The following is a 23,901-nucleotide window of genomic DNA, read 5'->3' as shown; positions in this document are numbered from 1 at the left end:
TTTGCTCATACTCCTTTAAGGTTAGTTGCATTTTTCACCTAGTCTTTTAAATGGGGGTTTTCTAGAAGACAAATTATAGAGAAATGCTCTTTCACAGAAAACAGCTTCTGTAGTCAGAGTAATTACTTTCCTTACAGAAACAGCTTATTGCAAGAAGCAGGATGATGAATCCATGGAATCTGCTCTGCATATAGAAATCTTATATCACATAGCTAAATCTTGCACTTAGGCCTTGCACATGGAAATTCATGTGGCATTTTTCTTTCATTCACTGCCCTCTGGACTGTTGTCATTTTTATAATTCACTGTTAAGTTAATCTTAAAAATGTTTTATGAAAGTTGCAGCAAGAAAAACAGAGCTTGGATAAAAGTGATTTTTGGTAACAGATTACACCCATCTTCTAATTCTTCAATACTTTTTTCACCAATTCATTGGGTTTTTAGTTAAACAAAGGATATTGTCACTGGATAGTTCATGGAACTGTTGTTTTACTATGAGTAATGACATATAAAAGCTACTGGTATCTCATCTATTTGCTTATCAACTCTAGTCTAAGTTTCCAAGCGATGGTATACTGCTGAGGCTAATGTGAGGTTGAACGTTCCCAATTCAAAACTGAGCTCTGCCTTGAATTCACAATTTCTAAGTCCCAGCACCCCACTCCATATCTGAGATATAGGAATAATATAACATACTAAAGCAACAACACTTAAGTGGAGCAATTCTTATTGAACTCAATGGGGCTTACTTCAGATACATAGGGTAAGGATTGTGCTCTGGGTTGTTGTAAGGATTCTATGATAATGGGCCACTTCAGACATCATAAAACATGGTTTATCAAGATGGGAATGAGCCATATTAAGCCTCTATGCATTCCACCCTTTCCTCCTCCACTTTGAGAAGGAGGTAAGTTTTCACTTCCATTATTGACTAACCACACTTCTAAAGTGGACTCTAATCTGTAATGAATCTTAAATATTGTTTCTGAAAACAATTCAGCTTCTTAACCCATGATTTCAAGTTGTTTAGATTAACAAATCACAGTTATGATTCATCACAGTTTGTAGTATATGGACGAAATGAAACTATTACTTATAAACAACAGATGCGCATGCTTCTGATATCCCCATAGAAATGCCAGAAGAACAGAAATGAAGAAGCAAGAGCCCAAAGCTTGCTATGGCTTGATGCTGTCATTTTGAACCATGGTTCATCATGACTGAATCTCAACACCTATTTCCATGGATCTAACTCACTTCCCCAATACAGAACAGTGCCCTGAACATTTCTGCAGTTCAAATGAAATCCACAATAAGCCTGAAAGTAACTGGGGGCAGGGATAATGCTTGATACTAAGACACATGTTCTGTATTCTCTCCAGAATGCATTCTTCTTGTACTTTAACCCCCTCCTACTACCAATTATCTTCCCTAATTCTGTTACGCATTCCAGACACACAATAAATTCCATGATGCAACCTTGATCAAATTTGCTCTGCATTCTTGAGATACACATTCTATATTGTGCAGCCTCATAACATTAAGCCACATGAAACAATCCAAATTGTGGAGAAAATCTGTTTCCAATCTCTGGACTGGCACAACTTACATCTCCTCTCAATTTCTCAGGGATATCTGGAGAATCCTTTTCTGACAGACAATGGCCTACACATTAACTTATTATCTCCAGAGACAGCTGACCTATATCTTTATAAGCTAACCAAAGAACTATGCTATGGGTCAGCCAATGTAGATGCAGCAGACTAGACATTCCTACCTCAACAATAACTTCGTATTTACCTCAAAAAGGTTCCAATGTTTTGTCCTCTGTCTATTGTATCCCACATGCAAATATTAGAATTTTCAAGAAATATAAACTTAGGTATTGGCATACAGATTATCATAGTACATACTAATACATGAAAACTACTATGGTAACAGTTTTTCACCTTCTCTAGCTCTTCTTCCACAGTTTGCCTTTCTCTAGCACTCCGCTCAATTTGGATCTGCTTCTCTTCACATTCCTACCAAAGAAGCAAAAGGCAAGCATTAGGGAGGAAAAGGAGCAAACCATATACAAGTGTAACTCTGCTTGGCAAACAATGCCAGGGTTGTGTCATCTAGCACCTGGTATGTGGAGTAAGCACAAACATCACTCATTTTAAGCTTCCTTTAAGTCTTCTCTGTCTTGCATTTTCTCTACCTATAAAACAAGTCACATATATATACTAGTAGTTTAATCTTAATCAGGTTGTTCTGTTGGGACAATAGTTTTTGAAATATTTATAGCACTTGTAGCAAATTAACATACAAATAGCTTGTCATATAATTGATTATACACATGATTTTGTTTTCTCTAACACACACTCAGAAAGTCATGACTGGAACTCACAATGTATCATTGCTTCCAAAAGAGGAAGGAAGAGTTCAGAACCACAATCACAGTGTAGTATTTTGACATCCTCATTGATTTCCCTTTTTAAAATATAAGTATGTCATATAACATACTTGCATATAACCCCTTGTAGAGAAGAATGACAGGTGCACAAGACTGCTTTCACAAATTATGAAAAGTTTATTTTTTGCATTTCTTATATTTGTAGATTGAAAGAGTAAGCTACATTGTCTACTGTATATATGCAACTTTAAAATGCTTCCTTCATTTCCATTGCTTTTCATCTGAAACTTTGGCCACTCCTTTTATATCCAAACTTCTGAGAGGTAAGTGCAGTTGCCTATGCAGTGAAAATGATGTCATCCCTACACAACTGTGAGGTATCAACAGAGCTGGGCAAACTTGAAACGACAAAAAAATAGTTAGAAAAAAAGTCCTAAGGGGGAAAGGAACCTCAAACCAGCCCAAATGAAGAATGGGCAGACTCAGTGGCCATTTAATGCTGGTTAAAGGTGGAAAGGAAAACACTAAAAACTAGGTGGGAGAATGAAATCAGGAAATGTGGAAGAGGGCATAGCTGACTAACACTAAACAAAAGCATTCTACATGACATTTTGTTAGCGGATGCTGAAAACAGTACAGCAAAGGTGTCTGTATAGTATCAATGGGCAGGGAGTTCCAAAGTGCAGGTGTTGCCATGTCAAAGGATTAATTCCTTGCAAGTGTGGAAAGAATGTTATATGGCACTGTAAAAGTGCCATATTCCACAGACTGAGGTTCCACAGCCAGTTCCACAGACTGAAGCAGTCTAGTGAGCATGTACCTCTATGATATTCTGGAACACTTTAAAATATGTGAGAACTGCTGTTGTAAGTTTTTATTATAATGGTATCATCTTTTCCTGCTGGCTTTATTTTTTTATGGTTGTTGGTAGTCTTTTTTCGGTTACTAGAAGCAATCTAGAGAATACTTTATTAACAGGTGTCATACTAATGTAGTAAGTAGGTAAGAAAATAAGCACAATAAAAATACAATGCTAGAAAATTGAAAGGGATGGGGGGGGGGATATTCCACAAAAAAATGCAAAGTTGGAGGGAGGATGGGGGCAAAGGGAGAATTAAGCATTTTCCCTCACTCCTTTATCTCTTTTTATCCCTTAAATGACTCTTTCTGTTGTGTTCCCCTGTTGAACTCCTAATCCCTGTTTACCTCAGAATCCCCAGTCAGGGAGACACCTATATTTTAACATGACCTTGCATCCAAGTACAGATACAGTTTCCCTGCCCCCGCCACAAACAACACTCTTTTTATCTTTTTCATCTTCTGCTGAACCTCCTCAAAAGCACAAGTAGAAGCTCTGATGAGCAGAGAGAACCTTCATTTTTAGCTTTTTCCTCAAAAATATTTACTACCATGTTAATAAAGAGAGCTTGCATGAAAACTTGATAACAAAATAAAATGTTCACATATGTAGTACTTTGATAAGAATACACCAAAATCCTCAAATACCGTTGAGACTTTAAGACTTGTTCTAGCATTTTGAAAAATATAAAAGTTCTGCACCATTTAGTCAGATTCAGAAACAAAAGCATAAATGGTGATCAACTACTACCACCCAGCAACAGCCATTGCTGAATTTTTTTAATGAAGACTCTGATGATTCATTTTAATAATAATTTGACAGCAATCCAGTCAAAAACTTTTAAGCTTAATTTATTTCAGTGGGATCTGAGCTTTTTCCCCATCACTATTGATGAAATCCATGGGACATATGCTATGCACAACTGTGGCTGAATTTTACTTTTAGAATTTTCCTTCTCCCAATGTATGTGACACAGCAGAAAGATTGAATTCATGATACAATTTACGTTTCCCCCAAAAAAGTTTAAAGACAAAGAAGAAGCAATTCCAGTACAACCTAAGACATACCTTCTGGAGTGCATCAATTTCTTCTGCTAATCGGGATATCTGAATATTGCACCTTTTCTTTTCATTTTCTACCTTTTAAAATATATATATATGTATTGTTTAGTATGCAATGGTTAGTTTTTTCCAGTCATACAATGCACCATTAGAATAAACAAGAAGAATTAAATTTAATTAAATTGCTGCTTGCTCATCTTGTCAACTGATTCCTGGCCTGATTACAATGACATAAATATAAATAAACAAGCTAGAACAATACAGTTAATAAAACATCCAGAGAAGATAAAATATATCACAATTAACATGCAAGATAGGCCCTGAACAGCTTAGGTCCATTCTATTTGAGAGCAAATCTCCTTTTGCACACTCCCACCTATTTTCTGCCAACTCAAGGAAAGTCCTCTGCACTTCACTTGCCCCTATGACGTGTAACAACATTCCCTAGAGACTACTGCAGGCGGCCACCTGGAGTATTGGTGTTCCACTGTTTGGTTAGAACACACCAATTTGTGGGGGTATCTCTGAGCACTGATTTTGAGTACTGGGTTTGTTTGAAATTCTGGACATCTTAGTATTTGTGTATTTTAGCATTTTATTGTTTGTCTTTTTTGTTTTATTGTATTGATTACTGTTTTGGGGAGGGTTATTGTTTTGTTTGTTGCTATGCTATGTATTTTTAAAAAATGCTATGTGATCCTCAGATGAAGGATGGTATATAAATTAAATTTAATTAATTAAATAAATTCTTCCCATAAATTGCTTTGCAGTTTTATATGGAAGACTTTCTATAAATGTTTTCTCCAATAAACAAAGTTTTAAGCACAACTCACTTCCTTTCTAGTACTTGAAGCAGCATCTTGAAGCAGATGAGAAAATGCTTCCTTCATATTTTCAATCTCCTCTTCCTTTTGTTTTGCACATATCATTGCCTAAATGGGAAACAAAATGAATAGTCCTTAAAAAACTAAGTGTATTCCTGTTGAGGACAGCCAGGTAACAATTCAAAAAATTAAACAGTTACAAGACCATGGTGTTCTAGTGAACAGAAAATTAACGAACTCTAAAATGCACTTTTCCAATGAGTTTTAGTATATTTCATATTTCTACTTGTGTGTCACTCCTAAGTTAACTGTATACTATGGATTTTTTACACCATGAGCTGACTTTTGGATTTTTCATATAGTGACAACACAAAGAGAGAGTTCCACATACACTTAGATTGTAAGAAAAAATGAATTTGGCATACCTGAATTTTCAGGCTAATTAAACTTATGATCACAAGCCAAAACTAATGCTGAACCAATCAAGAGACAAGAACATGTAGACATCTTAAAAAATTGTCCAGTAGCAGCTTAGAGAGCAACTAAGTATGTTCTGGGTATAAGCTTTCATGTGCAGAACATAGTTGGTCTCTAAGGTGCTACTGGACAATTTTTTTATTTATTTCAACTGCATCAGACCAACACAGCTACCTACCAGAATCTAGAAACAGTATCTGTTTCTCAACCAACCTTCTTCTGAGTTTAAACAACTGCATTCTCAAGAGACCTTTCATTTTAACATTCCCACAGCTGAGAGATCCAATCTGAAAGTCCTTCCTTCCATTGGTGGAGCACAATAGCAATATGTATATGATCCAGTTCTTCATCACATTTTTCCCTTGTCCTCCATGCCCTTTCTTTGTGCATAATTATCCCACTGACAGCTCCCTTCTTCTGGTAGCCTTCCTCTTGCATGCAGAGGACAGACTGGATCATCCCCCTTTTCCATGTCAGAGAACATTATGTTTAGTTTTTATTGTCAAAATACAAGTATAGTACTTCAAAGTTTTAAGAAATTGGTTTCCCTCCCAAAATGAAATGGACTTTAAAAAATCTATTTTTTTAAAAAAAGTATTACAGACTATATTTTTAAAGTTGTTTGTCTCTAGAGTGCTACACTTTAGAGTTCTATTTACTACTGTACATCATACTAGCAAGATGGCTCAGAATTGACAGAAAAAATTATACTAGCTTTATACAAATAATGCCACCTGAACTGCCTTACTGGCAAACATATATGCCCTAAGATTCAAATTTTTAAAATGCTAACTATGTGATGTCACAGGCTTAAAATACATGACCCAAAGGATGATCCCTAAAATGGGAGCCCCAATGAAACATCCCAAGTTTTATTTAATGTTCAAGTAAGAACATTGCTCCAAGAGAATTCAGGCACTTCTGAAATGCAAACTGTGTCTGGTGGAAGTTACTTTTCCTGAAAGTGCATGATGAAGACTGTAAAAAATGATAGTATTACACAAGACACGATTTGCATTATAATGCTTAAAGTGTGTGACTACTGGTCAGAAAGACTTACATTATTCAGACATAATTGAACGTGTGAGGTGGCTTTAAGAAGGCCCCTTTTTGAACAGGTGGCTATTCAAAACTGTAGCCTCTCACTCATGTTCTGGATTATTCCAGCTATTTCAGAAAAAGAACCAGAGTGAATATTCGGATATGGAGAATTGGTCTCTTTGTGTTTTGTTTACCTGACTCTTTTGCAGATTAGCTTCTTCTAAGAGTTGGATGTTCTTACAAGCCTCTTCCATAGCATCATTCTTCTCCCTTTCTATAACAGTGCACTTCACAGTCAGCTCTTGGATTTGTTTTTCTAGGTTTGTTTTTTCTGTTCTTAGCTCTTTTAAATCTTCGGCAGCTACACAAAGCCTGCATATCAGAACAAGGACCACTTAACTGATTGAAGCTAAATCTAGGATTGAAACTACATTCAATTGTCAGCTCTTGTAATCTAGAGAGGACAAGGTTATATGAATTTTCATTTGCCACATTTCACTATCTTGAAATGATTCTGAAGGTTAGTTTTCAGAAGTTCAACAATTTTTCCTGGCAAAGTGACAAGCTCTTTCAAATTCAGATCTCATGACTGATATGTACATCTGTGCAACCTTAACTACTGCTATAACACCATGTGAAACTGCCCTTGATAATTCTTTCAAAGGATCAACAAGTCAAAGAAAGCTGTCTGTGGACAAACACTGGCTCCCTTGGTCTGAAAGCAAGATGAGTGTCGCACCCCATAGTCACTTTTGACTGGACTTAGCCATCCAGGGGTCCTTTACCTTTAGTGGCCACAGAATTCTGACTGACTTGGGAGATGGGGCAGGGAATCCAGAAACTTAGGATGGGAGAGAGAATAGAACAAAGTATCCTGGAAATGGGAGTACTCCAAATTACAACATTTTGATGCACATCCCAGTTGTGGTTTTGTATTCTGGTTTGCTCACTGATCACATACTACAATCATTTGTTAATTTGAACTCATTTAAAATAATCCTCCAAACTATGGCCTAGAGGTTCTTTTCTGGTGGTTTGGAAGGTTACCTGAATTAAGACTTAACACCAAGCTTTATGTGGTGTCTTATATATAACGTAAGAAAGACTTTATTCAGGAGTTCCACCAACTCACTAATAAGCATACTACTCAATTCTAAATGGAGGATATTCCAAACCTAACACTCAGTGCCTGGTATAAATTGGTCCCACTCCTGAGCACCCAAGCCTGTACATGGAGATGCACTTATTAAGATCATTTTGCTTTTATTGACAGTAATTCTCAGCACATAAACCCTTTTCACACATTCAAACGGAAAAAGCAATTTGTCAACTTGTATGATGGAGCCAGCTAAGAGATGGCAACAACAAAAAATGAAGGACATAGCTCTAAGAAACTATTAAGAATGACCTCCCAAGATCTGTATTATGTTGCTCTAGGATTAAAAACTATTCTCTTGATTTAAATTCAACTTATTTCCACGTAAGCGTGCCTAGAAACACATCCACAACACCAGCTTAACACTCCCCTGCAGTGACAAGCATCAGATTAAAAATTATAATTTAGCATGTGGATTGCTTTGTGGATACAATCAGTGCATGCAAAAAGACAATACCTGGTATAAAATCCTGCACTTAGCAACCAGGGGTGCATGCATAGTGAACTTTCTAGATTGGATCGGGATTTAACATTGATTGCCTCTTTCAGTATGGACTGGAGCAATGCCATCTTCTCCTTTAGCAACTGGTGGTGAGTTTCTGTCAAATTCAACAGAACCAGCAATCTGGTTGGCAGGTATGCATGAATTTGTGGATTGGATCTATAGTTTTTGCAAAATAGCTTAAACCTTTCCAATACCTCTAACGCATCAAGTAGAAACAGAGATTAACTTCAGAGGCAATGTTCAAACATACACTTACCACCAAGGAATGGAAGGAAAATAATAACAGGTGTCCATGCATGTTAAGAAGAATGTTCTACAGCAGTTCCCAAACTTTTGCAAGAATATCTTTGGATGTAGTTTTATATTACCTATTCTAATACTCACACGCAGCCTTCCTCAATTTTGTGGCCTCCCAGTTGTTTTGGACTATACCTCCTATCAGCCCAAGTCAACAGTGAGGGATGATGGAAATTGAAGTCCAGAACACCAGAAGGCACTGGTTAGGAAAGGAGTAAACAACCCTTCTGTGAGAAGAAGACGCCGTCTACTAATGGAAGTGTACTTTTATATCCAATACATAGAAAAGAACAGTTAGTAACAAGCCTAGTTATAAGTCTAAAAAGCTATATTCGATGAAAGAACATATCTGTAATGGCTTAAGCAACAACAACAAGAAAGAATTTGAATTTCTCAATGCTACTCCTTATGGTGCCAGAGAATCAAACAAACACACACTCCTTATATCAATTAATGTTCTACCTTTTCTCCAGTTCTTTTACGCTAGATTGCGACTGATGCAAGCGTTTGTCTGATGCTTCCTCTCTTTCCTGAGCAGCAAGCACCTCTTCTTCCTGGAAGCCACAGAAGTCATTCAGAAATTATCAGAGCTTCGCTTGAATTTTTTTAAAAACAGGAGCCAACCAACCAAAGTCTGATTAATGCCTTGTGTTTGAAATCAGAAGTAGCATGACATACCTTTCTATCTACCTGGGCCTGAAGATTCTCAATCAGTCTGGTCATTTCATCAACCTTAGCAGCTGCTGTTCTCAAGTCCAACTTGGATTGTCTACACGTAAAAATAAACACTTAATTTTTTTACTTTATTGTAAAAAAGCAGATTAGAGTTACTAATCACAATTACTTATTTCATCTTAAGTAAATTGTATAATGAAATAATATTTTCCCATACTGAAAACATTTACATTGGACCAATAAAAATGCAAGTTTGTCTATTTTGTATCTCATCCATCTGCTTTATCTGTGAATCAGTGGCAAGATTACTGCTAGAACTGCTTTCATGCAGCCAGGTCTCTATGTGGGTGCCAAACTGTCTGAAAGGAGCTGACCTCAGTGTCTCAACGAAAGCAGCATGGATCCAAAGATAACGTGGTATGTGTATGGAGATTTTTCAGATACTGAGCCCATACACGTTATAACAGCTGCAGTGCACAGAACGTACTCAAACTATGGCATTCGCTTTCACAAATGTGGCCACCAACTCTGATGGCTTTACAAGGGGATTAGACAAATTAATGAAGGATAAATCTATCAGTGAAAGCTAGTCATGAGAGCTGTATACCACCCCAGGGCTAAAAATCTTATGCCTTTTAAGGGTCATTGGGGAACAGCAAAAAAGAACTACTGCCCCCCAAGTCCTGCTTGTGGGCTTCCAAAAACCATCTGACTGGTGACTGTGGGAAATGGGCCAGATAAACCAGATAAAGCTTTGATCTGATCCAACAGGGCCCTTCTTATTTTCTTATGAAACTTCTGCAAAGCACTTTTCAGCAATAACACCATCTCTATATAAAATAGGACATACGCTCTAACAAAACTGTACAGGGAATTACGAAGTGAAGTAGAAGTTTCCATCAGCAGGTGCTACTGCAATCTGTGGCTTTCAGCAGATATTTATTGTTCACACCTGAATAATTAAAATATTTTCTCTACATATTTTACTCTGCGTTCAGGCCCAGCCCTGAGACTAAGCCAATCTTGGTCACCCTGATAAACACTCTTTTCTAAGAGCAAGAGAACGGTACTGCAGCATGTTCCTGCTTCTCTGTTGGAGGCTTTAGATACAATCTTTGTGGCTTTCAAGACCTGGGCTAGCTGCTGATTCATTACTGGGCCAAATTTAAGGTGTTCCTATTAGCATATAAAGTCTTTAACAGCTCTGGACCAACTTACTTCAAGTATCATCTTATCCATATATACCCATTGACTCCTTTGATCTGTGGAACTGGCACTTTTAAAAGTATTCCTCACTTGTAAGGAACTGATATTTTAGTGTGGCAGCACCTACTCTCTGGAACTCCCTGCCCATTGATATTAGGCAAGCATCTTCATATCTCCACAGGCCTTAACAGAATCTGGTATGTAGGTATGTATTTTCCTCAGGAGCGATCCCTCACCAAATGGTCCCAGGGCAGGTTAAAAAAATATCATAAAACAAAATCACAAAAAACAGAAATATGAGGGGGGGGGGCAGAATAGCAGGGCACAGCAATGCATCAATAAGGAAAACATCCACTCAACCAATCTACTAGGTTTGCTTACATAGCTATACTTCCACTTATAGCTAAAAACTTTAATCTGATATGCAGTAAACTGTCATGTTTCTGTGCTTAGTTCTGTTGCATGGACAGGACCATTACAGTGATACCTCAGGTTAAGAACTTAATTCGTTCTGGAGGTCCGTTCTTAACCTGAAACTGTTCTTAACCTAAGGTACCACTTTAGCTAATGGGGCCTCCCGCTGCCGCTGCGCCGCCGCCACACAATTTCTATTCTCATCCTGAAGCAAAGTTCTTAACCTGAGGTACTATTTCTGGGTTAGTGAAGTCTGTAACCTGAAGCGTCTGTAACCCCAGGTACCACGGTACATTAAAATATTTAAAATATTTATTCACTCTCATCCACTACTACTTATACAAAAAGAAGCCCCTAAGGCTGTGGCAATCAATTATTTATGCAAGTATTTACTTGCTTCTTCATGGTGACGCAAAAAAAAAAAAAAGGTAATAATCCCATTGTGCAAAATCCAGTGCTGCCATTCTGCTCATCAAATGGCTTTTGGTTCAGGAAAGGTACATGCTAATGTAAGAGAAGTGGACATGAATTTTGCTGATTCAGAATGAGTTTTCTGCCACCCGTGCTCTAGCCGTCTCAGCGCAGCTCTGAAGAAAACCACGGGGCTGCCTGGGCTCCATGCAATCGGAGAGGGCGCTTTGGAGCCAGACACTCAATAGCCCTGGTTAACTCCGCATTCCAGCGGGCCACCAGCAAATCAGCTGAAAGGCCATCAACATGGGATAAGATAAAGCATCCCCTACCACTCTCTGGAAACCATTTGGATCCATTAAGTGGCGGGGGCGGACCATCCGAATTGGTCCCACCTCCCTGCAGAGGGGAAGGGTAGCGGAGAAGTCCAGTTGATTAAGAATCAAAAGTACCACAACCACTACAGTTTAACCATAGTGGAATGATACTTAGAATATGTGATCGCATAAGCAGAAGGCACTTTCACTATTCCCAGGCAAGGTCTTTATTTTCAGATTCCCCACTGCAACCCCTCAAAAGAGTTAGGGACAAGAAGGGATGCGTAGTGCATGGAGCGCAGTGGACTAGAATTAATGAAATTTTCACTGCACAAAAACTTTTTGCTCATTCAAAAGTCACCTCTGGATATGAACCACTGTCACATAGTTTGCTGTTTCTGTGACGTTAGATGGGTTTAATGAACAAGCTAGAACAAGCTACTAGGGCTCATGAAATAAAAGTAAGTTTCAGAAATCTCATTTATACCTCTGTTGCTTGCGTAGCTGGTCCAGTTCTACATTCTGTTCTGTTACAGTCTTCTTAAATACCTGATTAAGCTACAAGAATGGAAAAGTCTTTTAATACATTCCAAAGAACAAAAAAAATAATAATAATCAGTAAACATAGTATGGTGGATATATTTTTCTTTGACACCAAGACCTGTAGCAGAAAGTTTTAAAAGTTCTGGTTACAGATATGTACTCCAAGAAGTAAGAATTTGCTTTTCAAAAAATTGCTCTTTGCTTACAGTTGACTCTAGAATGTTTAAGTCTTTCATAATTTCCCAACTTGACTATCTTCTTCACAAGTTCTCCACTTTCCATTTAAACCTCTTAATTCTCTCTTAAATGTAGCTATTTATATAATTTGCCTTTTTTATTGTATTGTCAACTTACGTCGTACTGCGTTTTCATATCATATATAAAACAACTTTGTACCCTATGCAGTGTTCATGCTCTCTTTTACAACTACTAATCATTTTCACTACCCTCTAACAGAGTTGACACAAAAAGTGAAGAAGAGAAGTAGAGGAAACAGAAAATTGTAAACCATTATTTTGAATGATAATAAAAAACTCTAGGGAATAAAAGGAAATAAGTGTGGTTTCACAGACAGAGGCTTGCTTCTTCATGGTGACGCAAATCTGACCTAATTTTCCAGAGCAAGGGTCAATTATGTTATCCAACAAATAAATTAAAACAGATTAAAAATGAAGTAGAAAATATGGCATAGTCGTTAAAAAATAAGGTAGGGTTTATAATATACACAGATAAGAATTGCCTAGAATCTGCTTTCGAGCTATTTGCATTTGTTTTATATATTTCCCCCTTTTTAATGGACATTCATATGAGATAGGCTACAACAGTTTCAGGATGTTATTATAATGTTCAGTGTTTCACTTACTGACTCTGTTTTTTCGTTGTTGAAATGCAGTTGCTTTGTTAGTTGCTGAAAGCTTGTCAATTGATCCTAAAAAGAAGATGCAGAGCATGTAATTATAATCTAAAGAATTTATCATCAACATAAAAATAAATGCTCAAGCTTAACATTTTAAACATTTAAGTACTATTACTATATTGTATACATTACCACTGGCTGTCGTCCAGAATTCTCTCTTTGACAGTTAGCCAGATATTTCAAAAGAAATACACAGCAGCAGAAAAAGCAATAATGGTGTATTTCAGTCCTTATTGTTTTGTGTGTGTGAAAGAAATGGAAAAATGTACACACAAAGTACTCAGTCAATGCCAAGCTGTGGTTGAACATTCTGCAACCAGATGTGAGGTATTTGCACCAGAACCAATAGTTGCATGTGTGTGTGTGGTAGTAATGGGTCCTATGTATAAAAGCTGTGTAAGTTAAAGGGAGGTAACCCTGCAATTAACCCCTGAAAATCTATAGATGGGTTTCAAAATAAGGAGCTTTGAAGCCATAGTAAGTGTGCTCCTTTTCTAATATGCCTTATAGTTTTTAGACCTTCAGAATTCACCGATGTCACGTTCTGAAGACAATCTCTGAAATCTCAAGGAAACGAGAAACAATCATGTTTTTGCTTTTACAAAAGCAATCCAAAAGTCAGTTAAGAACCAAATGAAGAGCTTATGGAAACAATTAAAGAGCTGCTTTGCCAAAGGACAAAAGCTCTGCCCTCAGGACAGCACTTATGCCCCCCAAATCCTGACAGAAAAGTCGGCTGGAATAGACGCACCATTCACTGGATGGTCTGAAACAGGATGTTACATGGGATGGGCATGATGGGGACAGACCATGAACAAGGACCCAAAGCCTCCTAGTTTCCCGACATGTCAATGGATTGAGTCTGAATTTACACCAGCCACATAGCTGGCATGTCCCTCCCACTGGGACAAAGAGAACAAAATTCTATCTCCCCACTTCCCATCCCAGCTGGAAGGACCCGGTATGGCTTTGATTGTGGCAGAGCAAGTACCATGGAGTCTCACCCCCACCATAAAAGAGAACTGAAGTTTTAATCAAATTTTAATACATAGCTATTACAATAAACTGGATTACTTTTTGTTTCTGACTTTCAGCAATATGAATCTGTGCTTCTGTCATGTGTGCGTGATATATCTGCTGAAGTCGCTCCAACTCCTGTGATACTGTCTGCCAAAGTTCTACTGCATGTTCCTTTTCCTACAAAAATAAAAGCAAATATAGTATATGAGAAACTTTGTTTCTGCTTAGTGCTTATGATTCAGAAAACTGAAAGTGAGATTATTATTTTTCTACAAAGCCACTCTGCATTATGCAGAAATGGCAATATATTCCCACTTGCCTCCCAAAGCAATGGTACTTATTACTTACATGTTTCCTATATGCTATATATTTAAACAGTAGGCAATTCTATTCAATTGCAACCTAGCTGCCAAAAATGGAATTCAAATGTGAAGATTAATTAATTAATTAATTCCCACATTTCCTCCAAGGGGTTCAAGGTGGTACACACAGTTCTACTCTTTTCCATTTTACCCTCATAACAACACTGAAGTGGGTTAGGCTGAGAGTGACTGACTGCTCCAAGGTCACCCAGTAAGCCTCACGGCTAAGTGGGGATTTGATCCCTGGTTCCGCAGGTCCTAATCCAACACTTCATTCACTACACCAGAACTTATTACATCATCTTCAACAGACCTTAGAAGTTCACAGATTGCCAATAAGATAAAATCCTGAAATTAAAAGCAAGCTTAAAAATCCTGACAAAATTTTACTTTGAGAAGCGCATGCTACCTTCACCAAAAATAAAAACAAAGGAGGGGAAGGGCCAATTCTGAGGAACTATGCTTTAAAACTACATACAAAAGAGTCAAGGAACCAAGGCAGTCTAGATGTTTGAATCCACTCACTTTATTTGCTAGTTGTAACTGGTCTTGAAGGTTTCTTATTATATTTTCATCCATGAATGTACCATCCCCTGAGGTAGGACCAGCTTGTAGAGCCTCCAACTGCTTTTCAACAGCCTCTTTCAATTCTTCATGCAATCTAGGTTACAAATATATAGACAAGCAATTTATTTTAAAATAGTAATCAAAGCCAATTTGATGGAAATGAACCATCAGCTGGAAAATAAACACTTCTCAAGTTTATAACAATGTATTGAATTATTCTGGAAGCTATAAGCATACTGAAATCTTTTTACAGGATATACACAAGAGAAACAAACGCTAAGAGCGGTATCTGTAGATCCCTTATGACCATATCCTGGCACAGCACCAAAGTGTTCCATGTGAACAGCAGGAATTTTCTGAGGAATTTAATAGTTCTTGCTGCGCAATGAAGAAACTGACAAGCTGAAGACAAGTGGCTGCTGATGTGAAAAATTCTGCAAAGAGGACGTTAGAAACACATCCTATAGCCATAAGACACAATTTAAGTTTCTTGTGGAAAATAGTGGGAGGAATTCAATGTTGTGAAGAAATGAAGTATCTTCCCAGGGATGTCTCTCCTTGTTCTTGGTCTGTCCTTTAGGAATGTCTCTACTTCAAAAAATGAGACCCTTTCCCCTTCCCTTGCCAGATCTGATCTTTACCGTATTTTTCGCTCTATAGGACGCACTTTTCCCCCTTCAAAAATGAAGGGGAAATGTGTGTGCGTCCTATGGAGCGAAGACGCCATAGCCCCGCGACCCTCTCACGGCTGGAGAGGTGACGCGCGGCTATAGAGGCTCCTGCCATAGCCGCGCGTCACCTCTCCAGCCGGGAAAGGGTCGCGGGGTGCTTCTTTAGTGCGCGCTTGGCTAAAGAAGCACCCCGCAACCCTCTCCCGGCTGGAGAGGTGACGCGCAGCTATGGCAGGAGCCTCTATAGCCGCGTGTCACCTCTACAGCCGAGAGAGCGCGCGCGGGGCTAAAGAAGCACCCCGCGACCCTCTCCCGGCTGGAGAGGTGACGCGTGGCTATGGCAGGAGCCTCTTTAGCCGTGCGTCACCTCTCCAGCCGGGAGAGCGCGCGCGGGGCTAAAGAAGCACCCCGCGACCCTCTCCCGGCTGGAGAGGTGACGCGCGGCTATGGCAGGAGCCTCTATGGCCGCGCGTTACCTCTCTAGCCGGGAGAACGCGCGCGGGGCTAAAGAAGCCCCGCTTACTCTCTCGCAGCTGGAGAAGTGACGTGCGACCATGGCAGCAGCCTCTCCGCTGCGCCTTTCCGCTGCTCCCTGACCTGCTCTTTGGGGCTGGTGGTGGGCTTCCCCCCCGCCAGCCCCAAAGAGCAGGTCGAAAGGAACCTGAAGCCTGGAGAGTGAGAGGGGTCGTTGCGCACCGACCCCTCTCACTCTCCAGGCTTCCAAGGTAGCCGCCTGAACGCACCTTAAACGGCACCTTGTTTTAGAGTGGGAAAACAAGAGGGGAAAAATTCTCCCCCTCTCTGCGCAGCACCTCCTGCCGCTTCGCTGAAGGGGCGCTGGGCAGAGAGGGGGAGAATTTTTTTTTCTCGTTCTCCGCCCTCTAAAACAAGGTGCGTCCTATTGTCCGGTGAGTCCTATGGTGCGAAAAATACGGTAATTAAGACAATATTGGGTTCTGCTGTGGCCTCCAAAAACCAGGCTCTCTGTTGTTGCTGGACGGACAAGAATGGAAAAAGACCGATTCCTACAGAAAAAAAAGTACACTGCACCTAAAATTCAGCATGGAATTGTTACTTGAAAATTTGGAGGCCTGGGGTACTTTGAGAGGAAGGGCGGGATACAACTTTAATAATAAATAAATGTCACTAAGTTAACATAAATCAAGTACTCCAGGTCCCCTAGGTAAACCCCTGACACACATATATTTTTGTTATGAAAGAAAAGAGTAAACAGTTCTATATCAGAAGTATTATAGATATGTGACCAGGGTTAAAAATATACTAATAATATCCATATAATATTTTGCTTGCAATTAAGTATTTCTAAATAATAAGCTTGGTGGTTGAAAATGATACTAGCAATAGTAATGCTCACTCTGAAAATGCATCTGGCAGCATGAAATCAGGGTAGGGAGAGACATTGATGGCAAAAAGAGGAGAGGAGAGGAGTGTTCAGATTGTAATCCTATACGCACTTACTTAAGAGCAAGTTTGATTAAAGTAAGTAGATCTAAGTCAGCTGCTAGGCACTGGTCGAGGCATTAAGCCTGCCTGCTCCTGCCCCATGAGGAGGGCCAGGTGACATCCACCACAGCTGGGATGACTCACAGGAAGGGCCTGGCTAACGTCCAGAGTCACCACCACGTTCCCCTCATAGGCACAGGGATAGTTATCTAACTTCTGTTATCTATGCTCTTGTAACCTCTAGGTTAGATTACTGCAATGCATTATACACGGGGCTGCCTCTGAAGACGGTTTGGAAGCTTCAGCTGGTGCAGAATTCAGTGGCCAGATTGCTCATCAGGACAAGACATATATACAACGCTAATCCTGGCCTGACTGCACTGGCTGCCAATTAGTTTCCAGGCTCAATGCAAAGTGCTGGTTTTGACCTACAAAGCCTTAAAAGGCTCAGGACTCTGCTTCTCCCCATATGAACCAACCTGGACCCTGCACTCAAAATCTGAACGACACAGTGACTTCCCACTTGTGGAATGCTCTCCCCAGGGAGGCTCGCCTGACACCCTCGTTACATATCTTTTTACACCACATTTCTCCTATCTATGGCCTTTTAAACTGTGGAGGGGTTACTGTTTTTGTTTGCTACTATGTTATGTATATTTCTGTCTCTATATTGTAAACTGCCCTGTGATCCTCGGATGAAGGAGAGTATAGAAATCTAAAAATAAATAAATAAACAAAACAAAACAAAACGCCACTCAGTGCATCAACCTTTCATTTTCCTTGGTAACTTGTTCAAGTTTTAGTCGCAATTCCCTCATCTGCACCTAAAAAAAGCAATAAATAACAGTAAGCATTCATTTTTGAATAGGTGTCACAAAACTGTTAGATTAGACACACTAAAATTAAATCTCATGCACACCAGGTAGATACACAAACACCAGTGACAAAACGGAATATAAAACACTTTTTGCTAGTTCAGCTACAGGAAAAAATGAATTATAACATTTTATAACTTAGAACAAAAACTGTTTTTAGTATTGACAATATTATTTATAATGGGTATTCAATGACAGACATACTCAAATTTATTCACTATTCAACTGGTCTACTCCGAGTAATTTCAACTGCACATGCTACTATGTCTTAAAATTTGATCTTAATAAGCTTGTGTGAAGAGCAACAGGAAAACGTTTGCACACTAGTGTGTATGATTCATACCTGACAGTACCTGAGCTGTTCATTCATTTCCTTCAGATGTCCATCATAATCAACAGCTAGAGGAGACAGTCTAATGTGGAAGTAAAAATATACAAAATAAAGACATTGGTAACACTGACTGAGCATTCAATTAGTTTAAAGGAGGTGATCTGTGGCTTGATACACAACACAATCCTTCCCATTTCCTCAGCAAAGTGCTTGTCAATAGAGGGGGATGAATCACACTGCGCCTTGTTTGGTGTAAAGAAAAATCTATTTTCATAAACGGATGGACTGCCTTTCAGTGGAAGCTCTACTGCATCCAAAATGGTAACCTTAGAAAAATTTATATCCAATGAAAATTCCATGCAACATTCACACAATTGTGCAAATAGATATAGGAAGAGTGAAAGGACTGGTCTAGTGCCTATCCAAGAGCTTGGATACTCAGACTTGCTATGGTTTCCCACATTGTAATTCCTAAGGCATGAGACACTTGTGGTATTTTGACCCTGTTTAAGAGCCATGGGTTCTCCAAACACAGCTAATGGCATCACTACCATCAAGGAAAGCCAATTAACCTCAAGTTGCACAGCATGCTCCTAAACATGTTTATTCATGAGTATATTTCACCAAGTTCAACTGGACTTGCTTCTTGATATTGCGGGGATAACCAGCATGTTCATGTCACAAATGGGTTAATACCATATGCTATCCTGCCAGATTTAGCTATAGGAAGCTAATAGAGGAAGCTAACCTTGGAAGGAAGCTAATAAAGCCTACTGTTGTATCCCAGTCAATCAGAGAAGCTCAAAGCCACTCTTGAGCTTCAAACTATTAATTTAGGACTTTCACCACAATAACTAAGCCATGTTTTACTGCTTCTGCAACTTTTCTGACTTTTATTGAAAAGCACATGAACCTGACGTTTGGAGGGTTTGTAAGTAATTTTTTAACTTACCAAACATGTGGCCTTTTCTGATGCTGGGGGAAGAGGAGAACTTTGGAAGGAACTCACAAGGACATATTTTAAAGGTCTAACAGCCTAAATTTCCATGCTTTACTTTGCTGCATATTTTGTGACTTTAAATCTCTGTTTGACTTCTCTTACCAAATAGTACTTGCCCCAAACCTGGATCCTGGCATCCAATAATTCTCTCATTTCTATATATCATTTTTTCTCTTTTGAACCAATGCTAAAATGGGTCAGCACCAAATATTAATGAGGCATAACACAGTGTTGTTATTTTTGAAAAAAGGTAAAGCACCATAGAGCACTATCAGTATACACAGAGACTTCCTTTCAAATACAGATCAAGCTGAGAAAGAAAAAAATACACTATTGTTTCCTTTTTTATTCTATATTTCCAAGCTTGAAAATAACATTTAAAAAGTGGCTGACAGAAAACAAACAAAATAATCAAACCACACTCGAAACACGGTAGTACTTTAAATTTAATTATAACATAAAAAAAACCTTTACCTTTGATTCATCAGTTCAGGTTCCATTTCACTGTTACCGCCTAAGGAATTCTTCTGAAATGAAACTATTTCCTTTTAATACTGTTACATATTACCACATATATTTAAAAAGTGAAGCATATTTAATTTTCTAAAATCTTCATGTTTTGGCCAATCCATTCCATATGCACTGATCTTTAATTCCATATTCTGCTTTTACATTAAAATGATATGTGTCATTTCAGTTCTTCTGGAGATAAACACAATCTTTTTCCACAGCAGAAAGAAAGTCTCCATCTAAAATGACTAGTAGTGTTCCAAATGATGATTCACATACCTCCTTATGATTAGAAACTAGAACAGGGTGAAATGTTATCATCTACACCCATGTAAACATATTAGTTTCTATAGTATTACAAATCTGTGGCACACCACTCACTATAAGTGAGAGCCAGCCTCTTGTTGTACTATGAATTTGTTTTGTTTTAGAAAAACTGTGGATTAGCAATTATTGTTGATCTATAAAGTTATAACCTGGAAGCATCAGTAAAGCTTTTAAATTTGTAGTAGCATCTGATCAATATACGGTTATTAAAAGGTCTTACTTTTCAGTATTTCCCCAGTCAACCTCAGAACAATTACAAAAAGGCCCTTTAGTTTTTAGAAATATGATATAATACAATATGTATTATAATACACACATGTATATACACACTCACTACTTCACAAGGCAAAATACCATCTCAAGGCAGTTCATAAATAATATCATACAGCAATTTTGTATTACGTAAAATATTTATAAGCTACCTTTATGAATAAAAGTCATTAAAGGAGGCTTGCACAACAACAGAGAAACTACAATTCAGAGATCATGACAAGGTATGGTTTGGTCCAACTAAGACAATAAGGAAGGAATCAGGGTGGGTGAGGGGGATAAAAGGCTAAGAGAAGCAAGTGTATGAATCCAAAGCCCATTCATGTCTCTTGTATGGATTCTGTTATTTTAATCCACAATTCTGCAGATATGTATTTATGGGCAATATTCTAAAAATTAGTACTGTCTAAAACAGTGGTTTTCAACCAGTGTGGCACGGCACGCTGGGGTGCCTTTAATGATGGTCAGGGGTGCCGTGGGCAACCCTAGCCTCCATCCCTCATTCCTTCCCTCCCTCCTTCGATGCCCTCTCGCATCTCTGCCTCCAAGTGTCTTGAATGGCTGTTCATTGCAGCATGTCTGGTTACATGCTATGCAGGCAAATAGTGCCTCTGGGGCTGGCCAGGGGGTGCTGGGTGCCAGAAGTTAAGGCAGCCTCAGAGTAAGCAACCAAGTGGGCAATGGAGCCCAAACAGCCAGTCTGCCAGCCCTTGCTGTTGGGAACGGGAAGACAAGTGAGAGGGCAGGCAGGCAGGCAGGCAGGTACCTTTCTTGTGCATGCTGTGTGCAATACCTGCCTGGGAGCTGAGTGCCTGGTGCTGAAGAAGAGCCTTTCCACCATGCAGGCCTGGCAGCACCCACTGCTGCCTCCCAAGGTAAGGTGCTGGCCTCATTCAACTTTGGCCAGTCTCTGTTGGGTCATTAAGGTTGGGGACATCCTCTTCCCAGACTCCTGTGGGGCACTGTGAGGAAGCATCTCTCTTTGGGGCAGGGGGTGGCAGCTCAGAGACCAGGAGAGGCAGCATTGGTTGCCCAGAGGACTCCCAAGGAGGGGGGAGAGGAAAGGAGGCTGAATGAACACTCCACAAGGGAGTATGTTCGAAAATGGGTGAGAGGCTGCCAGTTCTGCAGGCAAGGGGTAACATAACTGGGCTCCTGAGCCCCACAGGGGTGCCGCAGAAAGAAGGTAGTTGGTCAAGGGAGCCGTGTGCTCAAAAAGGTTGAAAACCTCTGGTATAAAAAGTTCCTAAATAAAAAAACCTGGGTAGCTTCTAACTACAAACAAACTTTTAAGCTCCTCCATGCTATAGTGTCAATAATATATGAAAACTTGGATTTGTAGAGAGGCATAAAAAATAGTAACCTTTCCAACATCTTTCTACAGTGCATCATTTTAGTGGCTTACAGCAATGTAAACACCAGGAAATAAATTTACCTGCTCAAAGGCAGTTCTTGTTAGATTCTCTGTCTGAAGTTGCTGGGGCACATCATTTAGCCTTTGATCTGAAACAAATTAATCCCTTAATTTGTAGGACTGATAGTTTATGTTATGAAATTCAACTAGAAATATTTTCTCCTAATACATTTGCTTCTTGACCTTACCTTATGAAGACAACATTTATTTTGACAACATATAACTTAAAATGCAATATAGTTTATAGATCACAGTTCTAATCACTTTTCACTGTGAATTCCCTTTCCTTTGTTATAAAAGAATGCACTTTTTCAAAAAACCTTTCGACACGAATTCAACAAAGAAAAGTTTATTGCAATCCATACATACTTATTTGAGAGTAAGTTTCATGAACCACAGTGGACCACTTCCAACTAATAATGCATTGGCTTGCACGGTAAGTAGTTTTGTTCACCAAATTTTATTTACCAATATGTTTGTTGAATTCCACCACCCAAAATCTAAGAAGATAGTAAAACATTATTTGGAGTCACCTTATTCATCTTTGCTACCAATTTGCCTAAAATAAGAGTTCACTTGACAGATTTCAAATTGGTTGGACTTTTCTTAAACTGGGGTTCTACTGATTATCTTGGAAGTAGATTTTGATGTATGTTGACTCTTGTACATTATCCTTCATGTGATATTAATCCAGTCATTTAAATAACAATATTTTTACATGTTTAATTCATTTCAACACATATTTGCTCCTTTCGTATTAGACTGGTGCCTTCTAAGTCATTTATAAAACATATAAAACTTTTAAGGAGGACAGTTTTAATAGTTTTTCAAAAGGCTATACATCCAGCAGTGCCACCTGGGGAAGGATGCCCTAGAACCTAGGTGTTACTCTAGGAAACCCATCAATTTAGGCTTCTGATACAGGTGGAAGGCAGAGCAGAGACTCTCCAGATGATCTTAACAAGCAGGCAAGATCTCAGCAAGGAGTTCTACCCTAGGCCAAGCATTTATGGCTCTCAAGGTCATTATCTGCACCAACATATTGGAAGAAAATGGAGATTGAGTAATACTGAATAACATCCTCAGAATTACTGACAGCAGTATTCTTGACTGGCTGCAGCATCCAAACATGCTTTGGAAGCAGCTCCACACTGAGGGGATTTCAATAATTCAACAATGATGTATCGAAAGCATGTGCAGCAGTGACAAGAACTGTCTTATTCTGGGAAGACTGAATTTGCTGCACTAGCTGAAGCTGAGTAAAAGCACATCTGGCAACAGCAGTATCCAAACCCTTAAGGAGCAATACTGGCTCCAGAAGTATTCCCAAAATCTGAATATTATCATTCTCCTGCCCTAGTTAGCTCTCACTTAAGGGTGTAATTGATACGTCACTGAGATGAGAGTTATCATTTTGGGGAACATTTTGTCAGGTATTTGTCAATTCAGAATTACAGTAAAACTGTATTCATTTATTTACTGCCTCTCCCAAACATGCCAGGGAGGGTTACATAAAAATATTAAATATATGGAACCTAACATTACAGTAAAAGTAGATGCTCCTTTGGGTCTGAAAACGGTATCTTTCTGGATTTGCCAAGTTGAAAATTTTAAAGGAATGTCTGGGGCAAGAGTTATGCAGGGGAAGAAGTAAAAGTGTTGCAGTAATGGATGGCAGTGAAAACAAACAGTTTTTCATTTATTGTAACCCATTCATTGGCTGTCAGTATTGAATTGATTAGGCATGCTTTGGAATTGCAAAACACTAGTAGGCAACTATATTAAGAAGCTGCAGTAGACCAAGAATAAATGTGTTTTCATATGTTAACACCTGGCTCCCAGTGGTGGCTATTAACATTTTCTGAGCATGTTAGATAAATGAAATTTAAACAGAACAGAAGTATCACAGCTTTTTCAATGATGTAACAAGAGCACCTTTGAAACTCCCTGAAAACAAATGCTTAGTGTTTCACTTTGTGATGCTAATATT

General features: G+C 38.9%; 1 protein-coding gene across 6 annotated transcripts in view; it reads right to left on the bottom strand.

Moving 5' to 3' along the window:
• SCLT1 (sodium channel and clathrin linker 1) overlaps window positions 1-23,901 on the bottom strand; it is a 39,845-nt gene that overhangs the window by 12,935 nt on the left and 3,009 nt on the right. For 3 of the 6 annotated variants that reach the window (XM_083571291.1, XM_083571290.1, XM_083571292.1), the window contains exons 3-16: window positions 21,933-22,000; window positions 19,865-19,917; window positions 18,403-18,472; window positions 17,953-18,008; window positions 15,008-15,143; window positions 14,175-14,297; window positions 13,047-13,112; window positions 12,129-12,199; window positions 9,297-9,387; window positions 9,081-9,172; window positions 6,855-7,032; window positions 5,152-5,250; window positions 4,325-4,396; window positions 1,950-2,024 (exon numbers count right to left, since the gene is read on the bottom strand). In XM_083571291.1, coding sequence (XP_083427417.1) covers window positions 1,950-2,024; window positions 4,325-4,396; window positions 5,152-5,250; window positions 6,855-7,032; window positions 9,081-9,172; window positions 9,297-9,387; window positions 12,129-12,199; window positions 13,047-13,112; window positions 14,175-14,297; window positions 15,008-15,143; window positions 17,953-18,008; window positions 18,403-18,472; window positions 19,865-19,917; window positions 21,933-22,000 — 1,250 coding nt within the window. Of the gene's footprint in view, window positions 1-1,949; window positions 2,025-4,324; window positions 4,397-5,151; window positions 5,251-6,854; window positions 7,033-9,080; window positions 9,173-9,296; window positions 9,388-12,128; window positions 12,200-13,046; window positions 13,113-14,174; window positions 14,298-15,007; window positions 15,144-17,952; window positions 18,009-18,402; window positions 18,473-19,864; window positions 19,929-21,932; window positions 22,001-23,901 lie in introns of those variants that run through there. The other 3 variants (XM_083571293.1, XM_083571294.1, XM_083571295.1) reach the window with 3 other exon arrangements.

Source organism: Podarcis filfolensis (assembly GCF_964270895.1).
Source record: "Podarcis filfolensis genome assembly, chromosome: 9".
Classification (NCBI taxonomy): Eukaryota; Metazoa; Chordata; class Lepidosauria; order Squamata; family Lacertidae; genus Podarcis; species Podarcis filfolensis.
Note: the sequence above shows the minus strand (reverse complement) of the source record. Positions and strands in the feature narration are given on the sequence as shown.